This window comes from Archocentrus centrarchus, chromosome 16 (assembly GCF_007364275.1).
Source record: "Archocentrus centrarchus isolate MPI-CPG fArcCen1 chromosome 16, fArcCen1, whole genome shotgun sequence".
Taxonomy (NCBI): Eukaryota; Metazoa; Chordata; class Actinopteri; order Cichliformes; family Cichlidae; genus Archocentrus; species Archocentrus centrarchus.
In genome coordinates, this window is record NC_044361.1 from 15,680,993 (window position 1) to 15,707,407 (window position 26,415).

General features: G+C 39.9%; 1 protein-coding gene across 2 annotated transcripts in view; it reads right to left on the reverse strand.

The window, feature by feature from the left end:
* Window positions 1–20,260: 20,260 nt before the first annotated feature.
* The window catches only part of grb10b (growth factor receptor-bound protein 10b), a 69,928-nt gene continuing 63,773 nt past the window's right edge, over window positions 20,261–26,415 (reverse strand). The window contains exons 5-13 of one of the 2 annotated variants that reach the window (XM_030749776.1): window positions 23,957–24,094; window positions 23,668–23,778; window positions 23,221–23,319; window positions 23,035–23,112; window positions 22,747–22,863; window positions 22,293–22,359; window positions 22,091–22,178; window positions 21,886–21,979; window positions 20,261–21,221 (exon numbers count right to left, since the gene is read on the reverse strand). In XM_030749776.1, coding sequence (XP_030605636.1) covers window positions 21,075–21,221; window positions 21,886–21,979; window positions 22,091–22,178; window positions 22,293–22,359; window positions 22,747–22,863; window positions 23,035–23,112; window positions 23,221–23,319; window positions 23,668–23,778; window positions 23,957–24,094 — 939 coding nt within the window. In that variant the 3' untranslated portion in view covers window positions 20,261–21,074. The remainder of the gene's footprint in view (window positions 21,222–21,885; window positions 21,980–22,090; window positions 22,179–22,292; window positions 22,360–22,746; window positions 22,864–23,034; window positions 23,113–23,220; window positions 23,320–23,667; window positions 23,779–23,956; window positions 24,095–26,415) is intronic. The other variant, XM_030749775.1, reaches the window with a different exon arrangement.

Sequence of the window (26,415 nt, forward strand, 5' to 3'; positions counted from 1 at the left end):
GCATGGATATAGGCATAAAGACATAAATAGCACTAGAATAATCTAGTTCCAGCTATACACAAAATAAAATAAATTCATATTAATCAAAAAGCTAACCTTGTTAATAATTAGTAATTTTCTGGTGACACATTACATTTCTACACAATTGTTGTTGCAAGGAAAAGCATCCTATGCTATGCTATCCTATCATATGTGCATCCCATTTGAGATCGCCACTAAAGAAAGTGGCTGCATGCAAAATTACTTTCAAATCAAACTGAAAACTTATATTTTTGTAAGTGAGCTTAGTGTTATTTTTCTGTACATTTTTGCTCATCTATGTTGCTCACAATGTGGAAATCATCCTGAATTTATTGGAATGCACTGCAGTTTTTCTTTTAGAGGTGTGTCTGGTTAAAGGAATGATGGAAACTTTGGAGAATTAAGTGAAAAGCCGAGCCGTAAGAGTGTTCACAGAGTTTTTCAGTTCATTTATTCTAATCATTTTTTAGAAGGACTTCCAGTGTCTGAAGTTTTTTTTCTCTTAATGGTTTCCAATCCTAATTAAATTTAATAGCAATTTCAATGTTAAGTACAATGACAACATTGCACTTTGCTTGTTAAATTTGTTCAGGAATTGTCACAGTACTCCCCAGAGCAGGTGCTAACTACTGGACTGTAATAAAGAACGTTCGGTGGACTTTTCTTGTAAATCAGCTCTGGCTGCATCTTTAGTAAGCAAACCATCAAAATCAAAACCAACAGCAGCTCCACCTGAGCTCATATTCTAGGCTTCCATGAATGTGCACCAAAAATTAACATTAAAACTCTCATTTTGCTCAAGCAGTGTTGAGCATGGGGGATAGGAAAGGTTTTCATGCCCACCCAGTTATGCTTTCCAGATGGTGGTTCCACATATAGCTTAGATGGTCAAATTTCCTGCACCCATTCCAGATTTATGTGCTCACTGGTTGATAAGTTCAAATTAATCTTTACAAGTAGAATCTCTTCCCGGCCTTCCAGTGTGTTGTGTTAAACAGTCATTACTAATCGTTGCTAGTACTCATTGTTCTCTTTTTTTTTCTATAATAACACAAGCTATATATCAGATCATGTTAAATTTACTTAAATTTAAATGTTTGAATTACAGTGATACAACAGGTTTGTTGCATCAAATCCATGATTGACACCTTCACACAACTCACTTGTAAATGTGAATTCAAAGTTCAAAATACAAATATGTTTTATTCCCCCTTTGTCACTTTTTCCAAGCACGGAGATGGGAAATTCACTGCTAAGCACACCAGCATGTTTGACTTTCCCAGCAGGAATTAGATGACTTGTGCACTTTTACTGGGCTGAACCTTTAATACCCTGACATAAAGCATGTGAAAATGATTACATTTCCTGTGATTGTAAAACACACAATTTGATAGATGACATCATCCAACAGTCTAAGCCTGTTATAACTGTTCTGTATCAAAAGGTCCTTAAAGTTTGTAGTTATTCTTAATCACAAATGTTTAAAGTCAGCCTCTTCTGATTCCCCTTCCAGTGTACACAGAAAAGATGTATATTTTACATTTTTTTATTCATTATTTGTTTTTTCTTACCTCAATATTTGTAAATGTAATCTGTGTGAATTTAGTTAAAGTGTTAATTTCTCAATCAATCAATCAATTGATCAATCGATCAATCAATCTAAAGGTAATCTTGGCAATCTACAGACACAGAAAGACTCAATATACACATAAAGAACCTCCTATATTAAGTCCACTTAGAGCTGAAACATGACAAAGCTAGATGATCTACCATAAAAACAATTACTAAATCATAAATCAATGAATCCTATCTCATTGTACATCCTGTATAATGACAATAAAAGGCATTCTTCTCTTTCACAGTGTCAGAAAGTGTAAACGCTCTCCACCCAAAGTGTAAACAAAAATAGCTTTAAGTAAAATTAGAGGTAACTCACCTTGTGTCAGGATGTTTGTGTAAAAAAGTTCTTTGCTTGCAGGCTGCAAAGCTTCAGACTTTGTTAATCTTCAAACTTTTCCGACACATGACTCACAATCCAAAAGACGTGACACCATAGATGGTGTCAAAAGGTCAGTTCTCTGTGTTTTTAATGAGCAACCACCTTTTCTCGGCATTAATAAGCACACATCACATAATGATTTCTTTTGAGCACTTAATTGATGCATATGTACTGTTACTAAATTCTAAGTCAATCAAATACTTTCAAGTTGCTACTGGTTGTGGCATTGCACCATCTACTGGAAAAGCCAAGTATTACACTTCATGTAATTAAATGCACTATATAGGCAAAAGTACTAGGCCACAAACACATTCCACCTACAGGAGCTTTCAACAATCCAAAATGAAATGTTTTGTTTCTACAATTAGATACAAGTTGAATGTTTCAGCTTATTCAAAATACATGTCCCTCATACGTTTTCATCAGTCATAACTTTTCTATTAAATAAAATTTAACTCCAATGTGACCTTAACCTGATGAAATCTTTAAACCTGGTCTAGGAAACAATCAGTTTAAGATGTGAAAATCAAACCAGAATCAGTTGTGCATTGCTGCTATTTTAGATACAAATGTAAACTAAAACAGGCCTACAGGGCTCTCAACAGCATGCTGGGCTCCTCCATGATAGTCTGGTCTGAGAAGCAGATAAACAGAGAGATTAACAGAATGCAAAAACAAATGCCAAGGTGGACACAGCCTTATTTGTTGACAGATGGTCTCACTGAGAAAGTCCAGCAGAACTTACCAATAACATCTCTGTGCTGACTCATGACCTCCCCACTAGCCACATCTCGAGGAGTAAGGGTGAGGCTCTCAAACCTAAGAACACTTTACCAGCTGTCAAGCATGGTGGTGGTAGCATCATGCTCTGAGGCTGTTTTGCTGCCAGTGGTACTGGTACATTGCACAAAGTGGGTGGAATATTGAAGGAAGACGAGTACCTCCAAATTCTTCAACTTTACTTCAGATAAACAGCTAGATGGTTGAAACTTAGGCACAGTAGGGCAGGGGTATTAAACTGGTGGCCCAAGGGCCAGAACCGGCCCACCAGTCATTTTGGACTGGCCCACTGCCCATTTACCTCTATTAATAAATAAAAATTTTAAAAGAAGCTGCTTTCAATAATTATAGACCAATATCTAAATTACCATTCTTATCTAAGATACTGGAAAAGGTTGTTGCTAAGCAGCTTACTGCCTTTTTGGAACAACATAATATCCTGGACAAATTTCAATCTGGCTTTCGTAGAGCTCATTCTACTGAGAAAGCTCTCCTTAGAGTCTCCAATGATGTTTTGTTGAGTAGGGATGCAGGAGAATGTTCCATTGTATTGATGTTGGATCTTTCTTCTGCTTTTGACACTGTAGACCATGAAGTTTTACTTGATAGACTATATCGCTGGGTGGGTATATCTGGATCTGCCCTGAAATGGTTTATTTCATACTTGTCAAATCGTCGATTTCATGTGGCAGTTTCTGATTTCAGATCCGACTCTGCTTATCTTGCGTATGGCGTACCCCAAGGTTCTGTTTTGGGCCATCTGCTCTTTCTGTTATATTTGCTCCCTTTGAGGCATGTTCTAAACACTTTTGAGGGAATATCGTACCACTGTTATGCTGATGACATCCAGCTGTATATTTCTTTCAAGCATGAACATGTCTCAAAGTTGCAGGTACTAATAATGTGTTTAAAATCTATTAAGAGCTGGCTAGCCAAAAATTTTCTTCAACTTAATGAGGACAAAACTGAAACTCTGATCTGTGCTCTGGATAGATCTGTCTCTAATATAATGATAGCCCTTGGTCCTCTTGCTAAATTTGTTAAGCCTTCTATTAAGAACCTTGGGATAACCTTTGACCCTGCCTTTATGCTTGACTCTCATGTTAAATCTTTGATGCATTCTTGTTTCTTGTTTCTTCCACCTTAGGAGTATTAAGCTTACCTCCATCATATCTCATTCTGAACTTGAGATGGTTATTCATGCATTTATATCTTCTCACCTGGACTATTGTAATGCATTGTTTACCTGTCTTAGCAAACATTCCCTGGAGCGTTTACAGGCTGTTCAGAATGCTGCTGCTAGGTTTCTGACTAAATCTTCCAAATATTCTCACCCCACTTCTGATTCAGTTACAATGGCTACCTGTGAAATTTAGAATACAGTTTAAGATTTTGGTACTTACATTTAGAGCTCTTCACGAGCAAGCTCCATTGTATATCAGTGAACTCCTTCCCTTATATACTCCTTCTAGATCACTGCGGTCATGTGATCAAGGACTACTGTCTGTGCATTCTACAAGACTGAAAACGAAAGGAGACAGAGCTTTTGCCTCAGTGGCTCCCCATCTCTGGAACTCTCTCCCTGTCCATCTTAGAGCGGCGGACTCACTGATGCATTTTAAAGGTCTTTTAAAAACACATCTTTTTAGCTTGGCATTTGTTTAATTTATTTTTAATTTGTTGTTATTATTCAGCGAAATAGCGAAAATAGAAAATAGAAAATTTAATGACAACTGGATCGATAAGTATGCACATATAAAAAATGCTGACGGCAATCCCTTATGCCTAGTTTGTGTGTAGCCCACTGGCAAATAGCCTCATGACAATTTGGCCCACAGAAAAATGTAGTTGAATACCCCTGCAGTAGGGTGTTCCAACAGGACAATGATCCCAAACACATCAAAATTGGTTTTGGAATGGATAAAGCAGGCTAACAAGATTTTAGTGATTAAGATTTTGGAAAAGCCCCGACCTCGACCCCATTGAAAATTTGCAGACTATACTTAAAAGCCAGGTCCATGCCAGGAAACCAACCAATTGAATTGAAGTCTACCAATTCTGCCAAGAAAAGTGGTCAAATATCCAGCCAGAATTATGACAGAAGCTTGTAGAATTTTCTTGATGACAGAGTGGATGCTCATCAGAAACCGTTTGTTTCCTTCCTTGGTGAAGTGGACTCCGTCTGGTACAAATATCTGATGGGGGACGTGCATGACTAGTTGACTAATCATCACTATTGTCACTAGTGAGTACCAGACACACTAGTCATTTAATCTAATTGTTAAGAATTTAATTGATGCCAAATGCTGGTAAATTGTTGCCCTAAATGTTATGCAGCCATCTGCTACCAGATGGAGCTGCAGCTCTGACACTGTTATAGAAAAATGCTATAACTCTGTTACAGACCAGAAATTTTTAATAGGCCTATTATTATTAGTCATTTTGAAGGGGAAGAATGAGATCGCAGCAACAACTAAGAAATTAGTCACCAGGAACATCCTTAGTCTAGTTGGCCGGATTGGAGTCTTTGCCATGCCGATTCTGGCCCCTAGACCTTATGTTTGACACACTTGCCATACCATATACCTTTGAGTTTACATTGAAATTTATTTTGCATTTGATAGGTACTTCTAAATAAGACATTAACAAAGATTTAAAACTGAAGCTTTTAGATATATTATCTAATTTTAGATCATGTTTTTGAATAATTCAAGGGGGAAAATAGATATATTGATAGATAACTATACAACATGTTAGGAAGTTTCTAACGTCTGCAGAATCTGTAAGCAAAGTCTTTGGGCACTTTTTTTTTAAGCTTACATTTATTTCATATTCATATTTACATGTAGAGTTAGCTGAAGTTTATTTTTTTCAGAGACAAGTTCTGAAGAATTTTCTTGATGGAAGAGTGGATGCTCATCAGAAATCGTTTGTTTCCTTCCTTGGTGAAGTGGACTCAGTCTGGTACAAATATATGATTGTTGTAATATTTCAGGCCAGGATGTTCAATAACAACACCTCCAAAGGCATCAACAGTCTTTCTCATGCTGGAGTTCACAATCTTCCTGTTGTTATCAATCCACGGTGGACTTCCGTATCTCCATGCAGGGACGCAGCTATATACTTCCTGAGGTGTATGCGGACACATACAAGTGGGGCTGCAACTATCAATTATTTTATTAACTGAGTATTGTATTGAGTATTCCATCAATTAATCAGGTAATCGGATAAGAAATAATTTTTCATACTAACAATTCATCTGCACATTTTAACTTCCATACTGCAGTTTTTCTCTATGTCAAGTGTCAGACTTAAGCCCTGCGGGCCACTTCCAGCCCACGATCTAATTGATGATTTCATATAACTATTATTAATAGCCCGCAGGTAAATGTGCTCCCACCACTTATACTACAAATCCCACGCACTGCAACAACTGCCGGCAGGCCAAGAACTGTGCACTAACCCGTTTTCCGTATTGCCGATTGATCAGTGATCAGCGGATAAAACATCGGTCAGCACTTTTTACAGTGACATTTAAGCTGCCTGACTCCCCAAATATGACCATACGAAAAGTGGAAAACAGGGATTTTCCAAACAGATGGGAGGCAAAAGACCTGAACGCTGACATCGGAGGTAAACCATCCATCCATCCCATCCATTCTCTTCCGCTTATCCGGGGCCAGGTCGCGGGGGCAGGAGCCTAAGCAGAGAAGCCCAGGCTTCCCTCTCCCCAGCCACCTCCTCCAGCTCATCCAGGGGGATCCCAAGGCGTTCCCAGGCCAGCCGAGAGATATAATCTCTCCAGCGTGTCCTGGGGTCTACCACTGGGCCTCCTCCTGGTGGGACATGCCCGGCCAGGAGGCATCCTAATCAGATGCCCGAGCCACCTCAACTGGCTCCTTTCGATGTGGAGGAGCAGCGGCTCTACAATGAGCCCCTCCCGGATGGCCGCACTCCTCACCTTATCTCTAAGGGAGAGGCCAGCCACCCTTTGAAGGAAACTCATTTCTGCCGCTTGTATTCGCGATCTTATTCTTTCGATCACTACCCAAAGCTCGTGACCATAGGTGAGGGTAGGAACGTAGATCGACCGGTAAATCAAGAGCTTCACTTTTACACTAAGCTCCCTCTTCACCACGACAGACCGGTGCAGCGTCCACATCACTGCAGAAGCAGCCCTGATCCGTCTGTCGATCTCCCGCTCCCTTCTCCCATCACTCGTGAACAAGACCCCGAGATACTTGAACTCCTCCACTTGGGGCAAGAACTCTTTCCTGAGCCGGAGAGGGCACTCCACCCTTTTCCAGCTGAGGACCATGGCCTCAGACTTAGAGGTGCTGATTCTCATGCCGGCCGCTTCACACTCGGCTGCGAACCGTTCCACTGCGAGCTGGAGGCCCCCCCCTGATGAAGCCAGCAGGACCGCATCATCTGCAAAGAGCAGATGGAGGTAAACCATCTGTCTCTTTTCCTCACTTGAGGGAAAAGAACGGATTGGTGGGACAGATACGGGAGAAGATGAAGAGGGAGACCTGCACAGGTGAGCTGACAGTGCATCACTGCGTCACACAGCAGGAAACAGTGCGCAGAAAAGTCTTGAAGACAGAACGCGTCATAAACACCGTAACACAGGCAGCAAACTTTATAAGAGGCTTAAATCACAGCAGTTTCAGTCTTTTCTGGAGTAAATAGCTTCTGAATATGGTGACGTGCCTTATTACACAGGTGCGATGAGCTGCCTGAGGAAATCTGTCAGTTCATAGAAAGTGAAGGAAACGGCACCAAATAATCGCACAAACCAAACCACAATAGTGTGATTAGTTACCACCAGATTGTGATTATAGTGATCGTTCTGGTGGCTACAGCTGATGTAAGGAAAAAATAACAGCTGATATTCTCTGCACAGCGAGTAAAAACCACACAGACAATGGCGGCGTGGAAAAAAACTTGTCAGCGATGATCCACTGGTGTTAAATCATGCCTGAAATTTTCATTTGATCTTCGTTTTTCTTCTTACATCTCCTCATTCATGCTGGTTGTCATTTCGATTTCTGTAGCTGCGAAATCAAGTGCGCGCATGACCTTAGGGACATCAAACTGCACATATTTGTAAGCAGTAATGGCAGAACCACAAGTCCCATTGAGCAGCTCCCAGGAGCTGCTCAATGGGAACAGATTGTATGTTACAGCACAGACCTGTGATTCCCTCCAAGTGGTGAGTTTCATGGCCCATCAGCAGGCTGACAATAACTGAATCATCTGCACACTTTGAAATGAATCTGTCCTCCCTGCTGCTGCGACACATTTGTATAAAGAATGAGCAGGAGAGGTGACAGAGCACATCCTTGTGGGGAGCCAGTGGAGGAACAGACCTGATCAGACAGAGTGCCATTCACTCTCACTCTCTGAGTGAATGGTTTGTTAAGAAATCTAAAATCCAACCCACAGGATTAAAACTTAAATTAAAATGTTCAAAAAGTGGCAAAGTGGAAATGTAATATATTCCACACAATACACAGAAATGTCAGTTCTTCTCTTTATTTTATCTTTGATAATTATTGCTCAAAAGATTTAAAATAGCAAATTATTACAATATCTCACTTTGAGTGTGAGTAATTTATCACTATAAAATTACAAAAGCATATAAAATGTGTGCAGCAGTCATCGCATCCCTCACTGGTGAGTTAAACAACCGCGATCAAAAAGGACATGTTGCTATTTGACAATGATGATGCTCCACCTCACCTGCAGCTGGAGCTGACTGAGCGTCAGTGTGACAGTGAATGCTGCAGCCTTTTTACCAACAGGTGGATAAGGTCAAGTTTTCAGAGATGTGAACATTTACAAAGAAAATGGACCACACAGTAAGTTGGGTAAAGGGGATATGGAGAGACAGGCTGCACAAATGAGTCTGCAAAGGAGAATGACGGGTAACACCCGGGAAAGCAGATGAGTGATTACAGATCTTCCTTATTGAACTTTCACATAAGATTCATATTAATCATATTTAAAACTTATCACACAAGATTTCTCCATGATGCTCAGCTTCAGCATCTGACCTCAGAGGTTAAACTGAGCCTGGAGCGCACACAGGAGAGGCTTTTAGAGCAGATCATTCTGCATGAGGCTGAAATCCAAGAGGAAAAATAAACAGATACAGGAGACATCTGTGAAATGTTGGATAGAATTTTAGACTAAAATATCACAACATCTTGTGTTTGCAAAAAGTAATAAAATTATTAAAATCATCTAATAATTCAGTGAGCACATCTGTGATAAGTTTCAAGTATCTTAGTTGAATTCAGTGGTGTTAGAAAGGCCTGGACCTATTTAGGTTTTGTTGTGTCTCTGACTTTATAAGATTCCTTACATGTTGTGTAGTAATGCACCTCCTACTGGACCAGCAGGCAAATTGATTCCCCTCATTAGCAGCATGTGTGGGGCCGTTGGAGTGTGGCTTCCCTCCATCCACCACCTGTGTGTGTGTGTGTGTGTGTGTGTGTGTGTGTGTGTGTGTGTGTGTTTGCGTATTTTGTCTTTCTGTTCCAGCTTTTCCCACACGAGGTTCCAACATTTCAAACACCCACACCTGCTCTCACTTTCCCGCACATTTCTGTCTTGCGGGAACCACTCTTCATTTTCTCGCACTCTGTCCTAGCTGGAAATCAGAATTTCCCTTTTATTAAAAAAAAAGAAAGTATTGTAGCAAGTACAGACAGTTATGACTGGATCACTGTGGTACTAAAGAAAACTTAACCTTAAAGTGACTGATTAAGGTCATAGAGGATCCCAGGTATTTAGTTCTCTTGTGATATTTTTACTAGTAAAAATGTAAAGAGTAAAATTACAGGTCACCAGACTGGTGACCTGTAATTTTACTCTTCTAATCACTGCAGTGTAACATTTTACAGTGAACCACGGCTGACAGGCCTGCAGAGGTTGACTGTAAGCCTACATATTATTGACAGAAGATTGGGGATGAGCATTATACCAAACCCTGAGATAAAAGTTAAATATTAAATATAATGGAGGCAGAAATGACCTGACTCACTGATTTTAGTTGCTGAAATCAGTTGGTCGCTCAGCTCACGCAGCTAGCCCTGACTCTGATTTCTCTAAGTGGATTCTTGGAGGTTTATTCATATTTATCTGAATTTCTGCTGATTTTGCCATTTACACAGTTTAAAACCACCAACACCCCATAATGTTAGAACCAGTAAAAATGAGCATTAGAGATTTAATTTAAATGTTTTTATTATACAATGGCTGATACATCAAAAACTTGATTATTTTCTAAAAGAATCTGTTCAGAGACTCAGAATTACAGAATTGTTTTTTCAGCTCGTCTAAAGAAGCCTGCATGAGTCTCAGAGCCAGAACGACTTACAGTTTCATGTTGTTCATATTTAGTCGGCTCAAGAACATAAAGCAGCTCCTCCTCCTACGACCTGGAGAACAACCAAATGTGTAACTGCAGCACAACGAAATTGTTCTGTTAAACATCTTCAAAGTGACAAGTCAACAACAACACATCCACTCAGACTCACACTGTTTCTATTATTTTGTCCACTGAGTTTCTGACTTTAGCTTCACCAGCTTGTTAAACTGAACCCTCCACTATGACTATAAAGTCTGCTGATCAATAATCCAACTCTAATATAAAGTATGTGAATCACACAGGTCACCACAGGCTCCAATGAAAGCAGCAATAATCACACATGAAGTTCAAGTTTCACTCTGATTAATTCTGAAGTAACTGAGGAGAAACAGTAGAAATGTAACACTAAAGTAAGAATTTACTCGCCTTTACTTTTCCTGCTTTGGAGATCACAGGTGAGTCTGGGAAGGAAATATTTACATGTAAACCGCTGTGTTCAGCTTCAGGCTTTTATGCAGTCTGAATGATTTAATGACAAGAAAAAAAATAAAAATGAAACCAAAAATGTCAGGGTAATCCCCAGGAACACCTCCACCTACCTCATACTACTACTACTTTATTGTCTCCTTGAAAGTAGAGGCGGTTTCTACTTTGGATCTCTGTGTTTAACAGAGTGTAAAGTATTTATTGGTCTTCACGATCCACAGCAAATATAATAATGATAGATTGGGTATTGTTTTGTTAATATATTCATCCGCGTGTGTAATAAATAGAAGCAGTTTTATAAACATGAACTTCTGTGGTTACAAAGCCCAAATGACTCTGGCCCGTCCAAAATCAGAATCCTGGCTCTGCCTGCTGTGGCTGCTCTCTCTGCAGTCTCCATCGCGCATGGGTGCACATGCCACCCACAAACTTATCAAAGCGAGCATGATTTAACTTTCAGTCTCGGTAAGACAGACAGCGCAGTCTGTCTTACCGAGACTGAAAGTTAAAACCTGCAGGTTAGACAGTTCCTCAGGAGGAAGGGTCGATCTGAGGACGTGGAAAATCTGGGAAGAATGAAAAGGGATGCAGAATTTTCCTGCTGCACTCGCAGCCACGAGGAACACTGAAACTCAGCATTCACAGGTTTGTCTGTTAGTCCCAAATGTTTGATGTGTAACTGGATAACTTTCCTCTAAGGATGGGGTTATCTGTGTCAGGTATGCCAGCACAAGTTGAGCTGCTCAGCTAAAGGGACCAGAACTGCATGTTGTCGGTCACAAACAATAAAGAAGAAGTGGAGGCAAAGATGTTTGAACTTGTCAGTGTTTGAGCGCACAGCTGCGTCAGAAACAGCTTCAGCGCCGAGAACCAGTTTACTGGAAAGCTGATACAACATCTGAGTGTCACACTGATATCATGATACAAACACACATCATATCCTAATGATACGTTTGCTTTTTGTGTAGCTTTCATTAGTGTTACAGGAGGTTATGGTGACTCTGGTACTCACATTGTTTACAAACTGCTGTGCTCTGGTTTTAAGTGGATTTCACCTGCTGATAAAATGTTAAGAATAGAACGGTCGTTCTTTTTTCTACGTCCTGTAGATTAACTAAAAATCATTACAATAAAGTATCCTAGTCAACTGTGTAGTGAAAGTTTGATCAGAGTCTGAGTGAAGAGCGCGGGTGAGCCGTTGTTTCACCTCACGTCCCCACAGCATGAAGTAGTTTCAGGTTTCATTTTGAGGTGTTTCTTTTTTCAGTCACAGTCTGAATGGAGGATTCAGGTGTAAGATCGACCTTTTCCCCCCACACCCTGTAAATAACCCAAATATCCCTCCATCCATCCTCTTCCTCATATCTGTTCATTGCAGTTAATTTTCATGGTCATGTGTAGTGACAGTTTTATCAGCTAAAGAGTCTGAAGCGGTTTTATCATTATCTCACGTAACTCCAAACATCAAACTAAAGAGACGTTTTCCCTCAGCCTGCTGTTCACAGCGTGCAGCTGATATTCACCAGGATACGATCTAAGTCTAGTTTTCCTGCAGCAGTCAGTGAAGGTTTAGTTCAAGTTGGAAGAAATGATCTCCACAGTCCGGTTTATTTGATCAGTGGAAACATGGCGCCACCTTGTGACAGAAAAACATTTCTGCAGCTCTGAAGATTTAAAATGTGAAATGTTTTCAGATCTTTGTAGGGGTCACAAATGAACTCAGGTCAAACTGAGAGTGAATGTAGCTTTAATATTAAATAGAGTTTTGTGATCGTGTGTCATAAATTGCAGTTAAAGGGAAATGCAGATTCACAGGCAGATGTAACTAAAAGGAAAAGCTTTATTTAGGCTGTTGTCCATGAAATGAAGATTAAAACTAAATCCACAATCCTTGATCAATATTTGAGTCCTAAAAGCAGCTCCTAAAGCTGTGAGGAGTGATGAAGAGGAGTGAGAGGCTCAGGAGTTTCTAAACAGAGAAGAAAATGAGAGAAAGACAAATTTACAAAAAAATATTGGAACAATGTTTCCAGCCTGCAGATGAAGAAATCAAATATGAAACTTTGTGTAACACTGTAAAGCTGAACAGTTTTCACTGTTATATTAATGTGGATTAATATTAAATATACCAGCACGATAAATTGTGAACTTTCCCTGCCCTGTGGTAGATTGCAAATTGCAGTGAAATAATACAGGCGCAAGCAGCGACCCAGCTGGTGCGGAGTCCGCGGGGCGGGCTCCTGTTTGCGAAATGCAGTGACAGCAGAGCTCCGAAAGCGAAGCGGTGAAATCCTCAGCCCGACTAGAGGGCGTCTCAGACCGGAGCGGCGCCTTGCAATCAACCGCTAACTAGAACACTACACACACACACACACACACACACACACACACACCGCACCATCCGCATCCTCTCAACATTTACTGTGTTCATGTGTGCAGATCACTTATTCATGGGCTTTTAAAATACAAGACTTGTATGACAGAACTTACGACTGTCTTTAAACGGAGACAGGAGGAGGGGAGGTGAAGGAGTGCAGGGGCGCCTAATCAGCGCCGCGTCTCTGTTATTGATGTCATATGCACAGCTGTTAAATACAGAAAATGCAACTAGATGGTTATGAGAGCTCCAAGATTCGTGCGTAACTTGGTGCGTTTAAATGCTGGTGCAAACTTCTGAGGGTAGACCACCGTGATGCCCCGCCATAACAGTCGCCTACTCTTGCTTCGTGCCTCTCAGAGTTTGGCTGTTTTCCGAGCCAGAGAAGCATTGCACCACCTAGTGGTCGTTTCTTTTAACCAAGTAATTACATTTGTACAGCTCACAAATGCATATGTAAATAGTATTAGAATATTAAAAAGTAGATGTAGGTGTATGTGTTATAACTAAAGGGTGCTGAGGTATCCCATCTTCCACAGAAAATCGTCTTTTCCACTTCGGCACAAGTATAGAGTGAAATAAGTTCAGTGGGAAACAACACTAGACCCAGAACAAAACTCAGATGACCCAGCTTTGTACCAGCATTAAACGCACCAAGTTACGCACGAATCTGGGAGCTCACCGGAAGCGTGAAATGTGTCTCAAAAACTTTGTGCACTCGTAACTTTAGTTTTGTGCGTGTGTATCAGGTGATTCGTGCCTAACTTTAGTTTTGTGCGTGTGTATCAGGTGATTCGTGTATTACAAAAAATTACAAATCCAGCAAGTCACGCGCAAATCCTGCATTACAGACACACAGATATTTGAGTCACGCACAAATCCTACATTACAGACACACAGATATTTTCTCTCCATAGTTAGTCTAATTCTTTTTTTGTTTAGTCGACTAAGAAATTAGTTGCCAGGAACATTCCTAACCAGTAATTTTTTAAATTAAATCTCTGTAGAGGAGCACCGTTTGACCCCCCCCCCCCCCCCCCCCCCCCCCCCGTAGTAATAACAATTTTTTTTAAGTCATGACATAAAAATGACTTGGTTTCTGTCTAAAGCTATTTTCATCTCTTTATACAGAGAGCTGGGGTGGGTATTCATTTATCCCCTTGGTTTGCTACCTGTACGTTGGAGTTTTCACCGGTGGATGAGAGGATTACTTCACTGCACCTTCAGGCCAGGGAACGGGCCCTGACTGTTTGCACTTATGTGCCAAATGACAGCTCAGAGTACGCAGCCTTCTTGGAGTTGCTGGGCGGGGTGCTTGAGCGTGCTCCATCCATCCATCGTCCTGCTGGGAGACTTCAACGCTCAAGTGGGCAATGACAGTGAGACCTGGAGGGGCGTGGTCGGGAGGAATGGCCTGCCTGATTTGAACCCGCATGGTGTTTTGTTATTGGACTTTTGTGCAAACCACAATTTGTCCATAACAAACACCATGTTCAAACATAACGAGGGCCATAAGTGCACCTGGACCAGGACACCTTAGGTCGCAGGTCGATTTTGTAATCATATCAGATCTGTGGCTGTATGTTCTGGACACTCGGGTGAAGAGAGGAGCTGAGCTGTCAACTGATCACCACCTGGTGGTGAGTTGGATCAGGTGGCAGTGGAGGATGCTGGACAGACCTGGCGCACCTAAACGTACTGTGAGGGTGCACTGGGAATGCCTGGCAGAGGCCCCAGTCCGCGAGATCTGCGGACTGCCAGTTGTACTGTGTATGACCAGTTATGTGACAAATAAACCTTGATTTGATTTGATTTGAGATCTTTAACTCCTACCTCTGGCATAACTTCGACAGCATTCCATGCCATGAAGCTCCCAGAGCTTAATTTTTGTGCTGATGTGGATGGCAGAGGTGATTTAAAACTCTGCAGTTATTTAGTCAGCAGAGTGTTTGTGACTTATATTCTGTGCACCTCAGCACTCCGAGACCCACTCTAACATTATGTGGCTTGCCACTTTGTGGCTAAGTTGCTGCTTTCACGTTGCAATAATACCGCTTATAGTTGATCATGGAATCTAATTTCACAAACTGACATGTTGCAACAGCAGCATCCTATTGCAGTAGCACACCTGAATTCAGGGAACTCTTTAGAATGACCCATGTTTGTAAAGGCAGACTGCATGTCTCAGGGTCTGATTTCATCAGTAGGATGGGACTGAACCAAACACCTGAATTCAGTAATTAAGAGATGTGGTGTAATACGGTTGTCCATTTAGTGTATACAGTATATTAACCAGGACGGGATAGAGTTGCTCAGATTCTGATTCAATGCACTGTGTTAATCTATTATAGAATTCTTGATGGGTTACCTTCTTTAACAATATGTATAAAAGGGAAGTTTCTCTTCATAAAGACGAACCACTGTCTTTTATATCAATGTATTAATGTTTTATTCTAATTACAATAAACAGAATATATCAGTCCCTTATTTGTACAAAAATACCTGAATAGGTTACAATTAGGATTTATCAGCCATTAAACTATTTACAGATTGAAGCAAAGCACATTATGAACACAGGAGCTCTCTCTTACAAAAAGAGATAAGTTACTGTTTTCTTTTTTGCATTCCCTGAAATACATAATAGTTTATATTTATATATTTTTTTTTTATTTTTTACTTTTACTCATTTGTACAGCCATGTTATCTTGCATTGTGACAATGTTATGAAAATGGACAAGAGCCAGAGTAGATTTCTCCACCTTTGCAGAATAAGGGCCAATTCACTTTGTGCTCCAAAAGCATAACAAAACTGTAGCTGAAGAGAAAAGCATTAATTCCCAACAGCTTAAACCAGATTGAGAGTGCAGGTTTTTTTTTTTTTTAATTCATCAAGCATTTATCAAATTGAAAATGTGTGTGAACAGTAGCTCTGCAATTGGTCCACATCTTAGAGACCTAACTTGTGCACACGATGGGATTATTATTTTGGGTTTTTTTGTTTGTTTGTTTTGGGGAGGTGTCGTCATCATCAGAGGCACCATCTGTGGGTACAAGTTACTCGACTACTAAAGCTGACACTATGTTCCAATATACACTTTTCTGATCTGTCTATTTGGTGTAATTGCTTCAAAATTTCCTAGAATTGGAGCTTTGATTCAGCTCAGGCAGCCAGACAAGCATTTCAGGCCTTTTTAAACAGTTTAAACAATAACATTAAAAAAAAAAAACAAAAAAACAAAACAAAATGCACTAAATATATTCTGTAAGTACTCGTTCTATTCAGTTTTCTCCACATATATTTTTTCAAGTAAACACAAGCAAATGGGTGGTGCACGTAATGAAGAAAAGTCTCAGCTTAATGAAATTACCATGTCTGTCGCTTTGCACATGAAGTTCGTCATCATCCTGTACTTGAAGTCTTTCAATAGACCAGCAATTTTAACATGCTTCAAGTCTGCCCTGAGCAACCCAGATACATTCAGTTCAGTTAGGCAAAAATATCGATAACCACATACCCTTATTTATCTACGTTATCCACATGTTCACTAATTCAGTTTGAATTTTGGGTTTTGCATTTAACATTCCCTGTGAAGGGTTTTATGCAAAATATAAACCCACACTTACAAGGCTCCCTGTACTGTCCCTCACATGGTAACATCTGCTACATTTCAGTAAGAAAAAAAGTCTTTTCAGGGGGTACTTAGATTAGTAATATGAAAAAAACTCCCTCAGCAGCTTAGGATGACTTCCAGCAACTGGAAAACGCTTTGAGGGACAATCCAGATTCCTCCAAATCTCTGCAAGTAAAACATCAATGAGAGACTCCCCACATACATACGAATCATTAAAAGAAAAGAAAAAAAAAGGAAGCATTTTTTCTTTTTCATTCTTAAAAGGATGTCAGTGATGTAAGCCATCTAACAGTGCTCTAGCATGCTTAGAATTACATGAAATTTTGATTCCTTGTTCATTTTTAAGGGGGATAAAATATTACAGAGGAAAATGTGACAATGTTTCACTGTGTCTGTAGGATAATTGTTACTAATTTACTATAACCTAATATTTTTGCTTAATAGATTTCTAAATGGCAAGGTGTTTGAACAGTGAAATATAAGAATTTTGACCTCTACTTGACTGAGTTTCCCAAAACATTCGTGGATTTATTATTTAAATTCATGTAGGGCTGCATAAAACGATTATTTTAGTAATCGAGTATTCTATCGATTATTCCAGCGATTAATCGAGTAATCGGATAAGAAATACTTTTTTTTATTAACAGTTTATCTGCATATTTTAACTTCCGTACTGCAGTTTTTCGCCTGTGAACAAACAGCGGTGAATGGAGCAGCTACAAAGTTCTCTTTTCTTCACCTTAACACTTGCTGATCAGGTGCTTGATGAAGGACCTCCAGCTGTTTGACAGATTTAATGGTGATTACTAAAAGAAAAAGCTGCTGTTTTGGACGCTGGAAAAACGTTTCCTTTTTCACTACTTGAGCTCACCGTCACAGCTTCGCCTCTTTGCGCTTGCGCAGTTAAAACCGCTGCCTGCTATGAGTGTTTTGAAAAACTAGTGGCTGCGGGAGCCATGGCGCATGTGTGAGTAATGGTGTAATGCTTTGTATTCACAAGCATTCTCGAAAATACGTTTCTACTGCAGGTCTATATTTAGTCACTAATAAGGGATTAAAGTATAAAAAATATTTTGAAGGAGCCCCTCGGTCCTGGGGGGCGGGCCTTCCGGTACCGAACCATCGCTAGTGTTAATGGCCCGCGCTCGCTAGCAAACCAGTTCTGGTAGCTACAGCTGAAGTAAAGACAAAAATAGCAGCTGAAATTCTCAGCGAGCACAACACACACAGACACACAGAGAGCAGTGGAGGCGTGGAAATGCATGTCAGCGACAGTTGCCACCCGTCCCGTAAAGTACGGAACACGGCATGTTACGGAGCCGTATTCCACAGAGTCCCGTAACATACGGGGTTCTGTATTTTACGAGACAGGTGGCAACTCTAGTGATGATCCACTCTGTGTTAAATGAAATCCATCGTAGCGACGGAGAGCTTTTTAGAATGTGTGCTTGTGTATACGTGAGTGATTCACACTCCAGTCCAGTAGGTGGCGGTAATGCAGTTCTATGTTGGTTTGCCAGCCCCCAATAAACCCACAAAAAAACGTCAGCACTAATGCTGCTAATGCTAGTGAGGAGCGCCGCTTACACCGAGACAGCTGAGCGCTGCAGAGTTTAAACGAAGCATCGACACAGTAAATTTGTGTCGATAAATTTTTAGAATCGATTTAATCGAGTTAATCGATGAATCGTTGCAGCCCTAAATTCATGTCTACGGTCCTCTACTTAAAGGTCACCACAAAAAAGCCAAAATTAGAGGTCTTGAGAGGATGTTAAAAAAAAAATTAATGGAATTTAAAAAAAAAAAAAAAAAAAGACCAATGCTTTGGGAAAACTCTGTTTTCCATTTTCAGTTTTACAACGTTGGACATGCCATCGTTTGGAATGACAATGTTAACACTACGCAGGCCAGTGTGCTTTAAACATCACTTCATAACAAACGGATGACAGATCATTGTTGAATAATCAAAATAAAAAAAAACAAACAAAAAAAAACAATATAGATCATGCCATTACAATTATAATAAATCACACTGGGTCAATCAATTCATTGTAATGACAAAAACCAAAAACAGTACTGAACAGCGCTGAGAAAAAGAAATCTAAAAATTTCAAGTAATCAGTCACATCCAGATAAATAAATACATTTTGCTGTAACAATTTAAAAAAAAAAAAAGAAAAAAAAAGTAATTGCATCTTACATAAATAATGGTGACCACACACAGTGTCAACATAAGTGCTGCTATTCTGCATCTCACATGTTTATCATACCTTAAAAACAACCTGCTGGTAAATAACAGATGGCTGTTGATGTAAATAAGCACAAGCTACCACCAAGTCTCTGACTGACAAATTTCAGGAAATATGAGGAAACGAAAAAAAAAAAAAAATGTGGTTGATTCTGAACCAAATTAAGTGCAGGAAACCGAGAACCTCCAGCATTTTATGCCAAATGTATCTTTGAGATGGCTTTGCTTTATGCATCATCTATTTAGCGAGAGAGTAAAACACTGTCTATCCAATAAGAAAGCTATATAGAGACACTGCGCTGAAACAGGTCAGTCCAGGAGCTCCTTTGTGGATTTACCCAAACGAGTCTGGCATCAGCCAAATGATTGATGGACTGATCTTTTTAATTCAAATTGTACTGTGTCGGACAAAAAGGTAGTCAAATCAACTGCTTCCAGACCAACGGTGTGAGCTGTACAGTACGCTCTCTGTTCTCAGCCTGATGCTCCCATCATTGTCACATCATGTACAAGTCGGTACAGCCAGCTTAAAATGATCAAAATGGCCCTTGTGGTATTATTGCAGTCAAAAGTACAGATCTTATTATTTCCAGTATTTTGCTCCCACACTGCTGAGTATTTTCACTTTATCGAACAGCAGGCTGAAGAAAGTAACAAGGCCGGGTGAGGAAAACGAGAAGAAGGCGATGCAGGTATCATTGTTGAATGTTTTGATATACTAGCAGCTAGCTTTTTTTGTGAAAGGTCTATCCTGGTTTTAAAAAGGTGGGCAGTAAATGTATATGAAACTTTTTTTTTCTTTACAAGTAGTTCCAGGCAGAAAAAGGCAACATTATGTGGAAGGTAATGCACGGAGTCTACCATTAATGTCTGAACCCACTAAACTGTTTTCCTTGCCATATGTATGTTTGACACTGACTTCCAACAGCTAGGAGGTCATTTGTGAAGCGTCACTGTGGGACTGAAGCTCCCCACAGGATGCTGCATCTCAGGGCTGAAGATTATTAGTATTTTTTTGGGGGGGGGGCTTGTGAAGAAAATGCTAGTGGTTATCCTTTCCTGTGCTGTGGCGAGGAGAATCAGAGAGTTGGTGCTGTCCTGTATACAGCTGCAATTGCCAGTTTCTTCAACTGTACCTTATATATATATATATTTTTAACACCGTAAACACCAAAACTGTCTCTGGTTTGACTTATTTTGTTTTTGTGGAACAATACCTTTGGAAACTGAGGTTAAAAGAAAAAGGAAAAAAAAACCTTATTGTAGCTTATGTGGACCAAAAAAAAAAAAAAAAAAAAATCAAATCCAGGATGCAAAAAGTGGATTTTGTCTTCAGTACTGATAATAAATAACTGCAGTTGCTGCATCATAAAGAAAAAAAAAAATCCCTGTGGTCAGAGATGAGCCAACACATTTGAGTATGTGGAAAAAGCAGATTTTGTGTTCTATACCAAATGCTTTGTTTCAATAGCTTTTAATTTTTGCAAAACTCAAAAGGGATTAAAAAATAAAACCCCCGGTGCCCCAAAATGTCCATGCATGCTTATGACACTAGAGGGCGATGGCACCATCTCACAGTTAAATAACGCACCACTTGAGAGGTCATGCATTATCCAAGGCGATGCCCACTTCAACAAGTACAAAACTAAGCGACAAACGCTTAACTGATTTTGTGGACGTGTGATAAAAATTAATGAGACTTGTTTGTCCTCAAAGAGCAGAGTGGTCCACACGAAAGCTTGAATTGTCCAGCTGATTGTCCAGTTGAAGGGAACTACAGTCCACATTTGAGCTGCATGGGAAAACCTCAAGGGTCCGTGCTTGCTAGTGACTATTGATAGAAATATTGTGGAAGATTCTGCAACAGCATCGACACAAATGGCAGTGTTCATTTCTTTTAACTTGTCTTAAATGGGGAGCCTCTGGAGTAAGTTGTGCATCCGACTCCTCAAACCTCCGCGCAGATGAAAAGAAATCCGTCAAGTCATCAAGTCTCCAGCGAACTCACGATATAAAAACAATAGCAATGACAACATCAGTCAATTCACCAGCTTCTTATGAAGATAAAAACAAAAAGAACCGACCAAAAGGGAGATTCTTTTCATTTTAGGCAGAGTCAGGTCAAGTGTCGGGGGTCATATGATCCGAAGGGGTCATAAGGCTACGACGGTGCACGGGTGTTTGAGTTTGCAAGGCAGCACTCCTCTGTTGAGCTGGTAGAACTCCACCAGCTGAATCAGGTCGGTGAATTTGGTGGCGCCCTCGTCGAGGCTTAAGAAGCCTTGGCCGTCCTCTTCACACTGGTGGCACATAAGAGCGAACAGGGGAGGGAAAAAAAAAATATCAGACTTCATCCGTGCATTTCTTCACACATGAAATCTCACAAAATGATGCTTTTCAACAGATTACACAACCATGGAAGATAGTGTTTAACAAATTTATTAGACCACCCCTAATGTAAAGTTTATGCCACATTTGTCCTAATTTAACAGTACTGGCAAATTACCAAAAAAAGAAATATATATTTGTTTGTTTCTGTTATTATTAATGCACCTGTAAATACAAGTTCTTTACTTGAAATGATATTTTTAATAATAAAATTGTTATCCATGAATTTTCAAATTCACCTTTTCCAGAAAAAGCTCAAAAAATATAATGAACCACATTATTTGATTAAGATGCCAAATTACAGTTATTTACTTGCATTCCTGAACAGAAAAAAAAGATTTTAGTGGCTGAATTGCCTGATTAATTTTTGACTTTCTAACTTAATTTCTAAAATATTTGTGTTTCCTTGTTTTTAATGAAAGGTGGTCTACTAAATTTGGTAAGCAATAATGTAAATGCAACAATGTAAAACTAATAAACTAGCAGATACAACAATATTTCTGCCATGAATCACTTTTACCAACATGACACAAGAGTGACACAAGGAAATATGATCCAGAAGCAACGAAGTCTTACCGGTAGGATCTGGAAATGTTTGATTTTCTGGTGATGGCACAATGTGAGCACAAACGCCTTGGGGTTACTCTGACTGACACGCAGCAAAAACAACCTGTGCAACAAAATAAAGCAGATTACTGCAAGAAACTGAAACACTAATTTTAAAGATCCAATGACAGTGCGAAAATATGTGAAATGTGTAAAGCTTCTTCGGCTCACTTACCCATCTACTTGTCCCTGCTGGTGGATAATGCGATGGGACTCTTCTCTGGTTATCCTGCCATGGAACCAGAGCTGAGCTATGTGGATGACTGCAGAGAACAAAAACAATGTAGAGATTTGTATTAAAAAAATGTATATTTAAGTTTTTATATAAATAGTTTTTTGTTTGGCTTTTTTTTTTTTTTTTTTTTTTTTGCATTTACCTGAGCTTAGCGAGGAGTGGTGCAATGGACTGTGGGAGCCCAATATGTTCATTCGTTGACTCCTCTTCTGAGAAAGATGCCAAGCAGAGATAATGCAATGTGGATTAGTTCATGATCTGTTCAAGTGACAGTTAAGAACAGCCATTTGTAGGTTCTTAGCACCCAAATGGAGTGTAAAGCTGAGGCTTTAAAGTAACCAATGTCCAGTTAAATACTACATAAGTTAAGCAAAGAACATCATTGCATTCTTTACATTTGAGCAGAAAAACTGAATTTCAGACAATCCTTTAGGTAAAATTCACCTTGTGTTTAAATTAAATGAAATCATCACTTCCAACCAGCTCTCTATAAATATCAGAGCTTTGAGAAACAGTAGCCTGAGGTATGAGCCTAATGAAAACTGACAGCAATAACATTAATAAAATAAAAATAAAAAAGCGAGCCTGTGTCTCACCCTCCATGCGTGCCCCTCCTCCATGGCAGCACTCTGAGCTTCCACTGGGTTGTCAATCACTCTGCCTATCCTCCCTGAGAAATCCATTGCCACAAGGGAGTTCTCTGATACGCTCCTCTAGAGGGAGACAAAGACACACGACAGGTATAATGTGACTACAGAGGCAGCCACACGAGTGTCAGGGTGCAGACAGAGTATATACAAACGGCAGATGATTTGCCTAAACTTGTCAAAGTATGCTGATATCTGTTGCTGATACATAGCACTAGGTGAACAAAAGAAACTTACCACAGGAGCTGAAAAGTGAGAAAGTAAAGTTTTCCTTTGTTGAGGAATCTTGTAATTCTGGTACAATACAATCCCAAACTGCAAAGCAAAAATGAAAATAGTGAGTAAATGCTATCAAATTACTTGTATTACAAACATTTAAAAGGTCTGATGGTAGCACAAACAGTATAAATGACAGGGCATTACCTTGAAGAGTCGAAAGGCAGTCATCCAACAGGTTCTGCTCTGCTCATCCTCTGCACACAGCATTCTCAGCTCCTTCATCTCCCCTCTGCATTTATTAGGCTGCCAATTAACAATGTACACAATTAGAACAGAGACATGCTTACTGCATGATTATCACCACCTCTATGACTATCACCATGATGACTAACTGGGATAGAATGAATGTGACCCCCCCCCCCCCCCCCCCCCCCCCCCCCCCCCCCCCCAAAAAAAAAAAGAAAAAAAAATCTACTGAGTTCATAACAAATCAAAGAGGGAGGAAAAAAAACATTCACTGCAATAAACCAGTTCTGAGACAAGGAGCGGCACAGGATATGAATCATTACTCAGCTCATAATATTTCATCATTTCAGTATTTCATAATTAGATAAAATCTGTTTCATCTCACTGCTGTCAGTGGAAACTCACCTTGATGCAGAACCCATAGTCTGTGGGTGCACCGTGCTGCTTTTTGCCTGTGATGACAGTGAAGATGTTGCTGTCTTCCAGGTCTGCTAGTAACTGTAGATGTCTGGGCTCCTGGAGACAGAAAAATTAATAAGTCAAAACATCACAGAGAGAAAACAGCCTGGAGGTACACGGACAGACAGAGGCGTGTGCAACTAGACCGTCAATAACATCAAGATTCTTTCAGGGATATTACATTTAAGGTGGAACGTAATTTGCGTCTGAGACGAATGGACCTAGCAGCTGTTACCTTTGAGGTTCCTTTTGTAGAACAGTAGAGCCCTGAGCGCCGAAGGAACATGTAAACCTTCTTCCATGATTTCCTTCCCATCTCCTTCATGTACAGATGCCCCTGGATTTCTGGACAGCTACTGGTGGCTAGGAAGTTCTGAGAGAGGGAGCAGGAAAATGCAAATAATTCACAATTTATTTACTCCGTGAGGTCTTTTGTAAAAAGGACCCTCGGCCTTAGGAAGGCAACGCCGGATTATATATGAAGCCTTTGAACTCCCTGTCATTGCCACAGCCAGAAAGCTGGCACCATCTGTAGAGGCATCAAAGACATGAGCCTCATTGTGCTACTGTGTGAAAAATCAAAGGGTCTCAGAATCCTGACAGCGCCATTTGTACATTTAATTACACAAATAAGAGTGAACAGTATATACATAATTTACTAATACTGTTATTAGCTTGGAAAGATGTTTGTTAAACTCAAAAGAAAAGCTGCATTAACACAGTGTCACACTGTCTTTTGTGGCTACTAAAATGAAAACAATACATTCCTGTTGGGAACCTCTAAAGCCTAAATTGTCTTATGGGTGTTGGATGAATTTGGTGTTTGCGGTTTCCATGTTTTAGAAAATGATTTCACTGTGAATTGCAAGTTAAGTTATTAAAGCTGATCTGGAATCTGTGGCTTGCGGGTAAAAGGCAAATTGTTCCACAGCGCTTTAGAGTATTTAAAGCACATGTTTCCCAGTGTTTTTGGAAACATCTTACATTGGGCTTCATGCATGAACTTTTTCCAAAATATGCAGAGCACACATTCACACGTAATGTTAATACGAAAAGCTGTCCTTTGGAGGCAGCTCGCTTTAGTAACTTACTGACATGTGTCTTGCATAATGCCAAATATTGCAAACACCTGGATGAGCTCAGTGTTAAGAGTTCGCCTCGGTTTAGACAGGATTCTTAATTGAGTGAAAAGATCTTGTGTTTCGAGGAAGCCAGGCCCTGGGAATTCCTAACAAATCCAGCTCACCCCATTCCCAGTTATTAGCTTCGCTATGCAGAGAATAAATGGGAATAACTTCTATATGATCAGCAGGGGACTTAAAAGCTTTCTGTGAGTGGCTACAATGAAGTAATGGACGTTTTCTCTTTTTTTCATCTCTTTTGTAAAGAGTGTACTGTGAGTGCAGTGCAAAGCCAAAAAGTACATGTGACACACATGTGGAAATTGTACTGTGAAAACATACAAAACATAGGTGCAGATCCCATCTTGGATAATAAAAACAAACTGAGTGTAATTACCTAGAACCCAGCAACAGGACACATGGTAGGAGGCCCGTGTCATTCTTCTATCTAAAACGTCACTATATGAAAATGTTCCACTATGGAACAACACAAATTGTTTAAATCCTACTGCAGATAGTACACTCAGAAGATGGATGTATAGACATAAAAATATTTGGAGACTTATACATACTGCAGGAAATCCCAAAAATATAATCTTCCTTGGCACAACCTGTTAAAGTCTTTGCAAATCAGACACTTGGTCAAAGCTCAGTCTCTGGAGAAACAATTATTCAGTATCTAACACACGCTGACTGCCACTCTGCCAGCTTTTTACAACATCTGCATTTAAAAAAAAAAAAAAAAAATCACAAATAATTTCCTATTAAACACAGCTGGGAGTTGGATCTGAATTACTGAATATGACGATGCTGACCGGCACAATCTTTTCCACTAAGCACATGCCAATTCAAGTCACAGAACACAAGCTGCAAATTAAAACTGCAAATTCAGACCAATCGTGGCACATGTTTGTAATTACATTTGTGAATACAAATCAACAATTACAGGAAAAAAAAATTCAATATGCCGGTAAAGCAGCTGTTCTTGGAGATAAACCTGTTGGAAATAAATAAACTTATTAAGTGTTTTGTTATGGTTGCTATTACAGATATGAAAAAAAAATCAGCATAATAAATTGGAAATCTGACCTGCCTCCTTCACAAAACTGGATCAGTGAACAAACAATAATTCTCCACAGTGTACAGAAAAAGCCCACAACATTAAAGAAGATATAAGAAGCCTTTACAGTTAAATTCAGCTGTGATTTGCTTGTATTTTCATAAATAACGTGACAACAGTACAACGATAGGTGAGAAACTGCGCGTTCTATTTCTGATTGCTTAATTCCATCCATCAAGGGTGCTGGGCCTGTGGCGTGCGTATCGAGACAGTCGTGTCAACAGGGGATCAACACTAGTCATTACTGCAGGCTCTGACGAGACACACTGTCTAAGGGTCAGAGGTGAGGTATGCCAGCTTGATTGTACAGTATGTAGCAGGTGCTGACTCTGAAAACTAAACTGTTGGCGTGCCAGAAAGAGGAGTGAGAATGAAAGACACACAGAGGTGTGTGTGTGTGTGTGTGTGTGTGTGTGTGTGTGTGTGTGTGTGTGTGTGTGTGTGTGTGTGTAT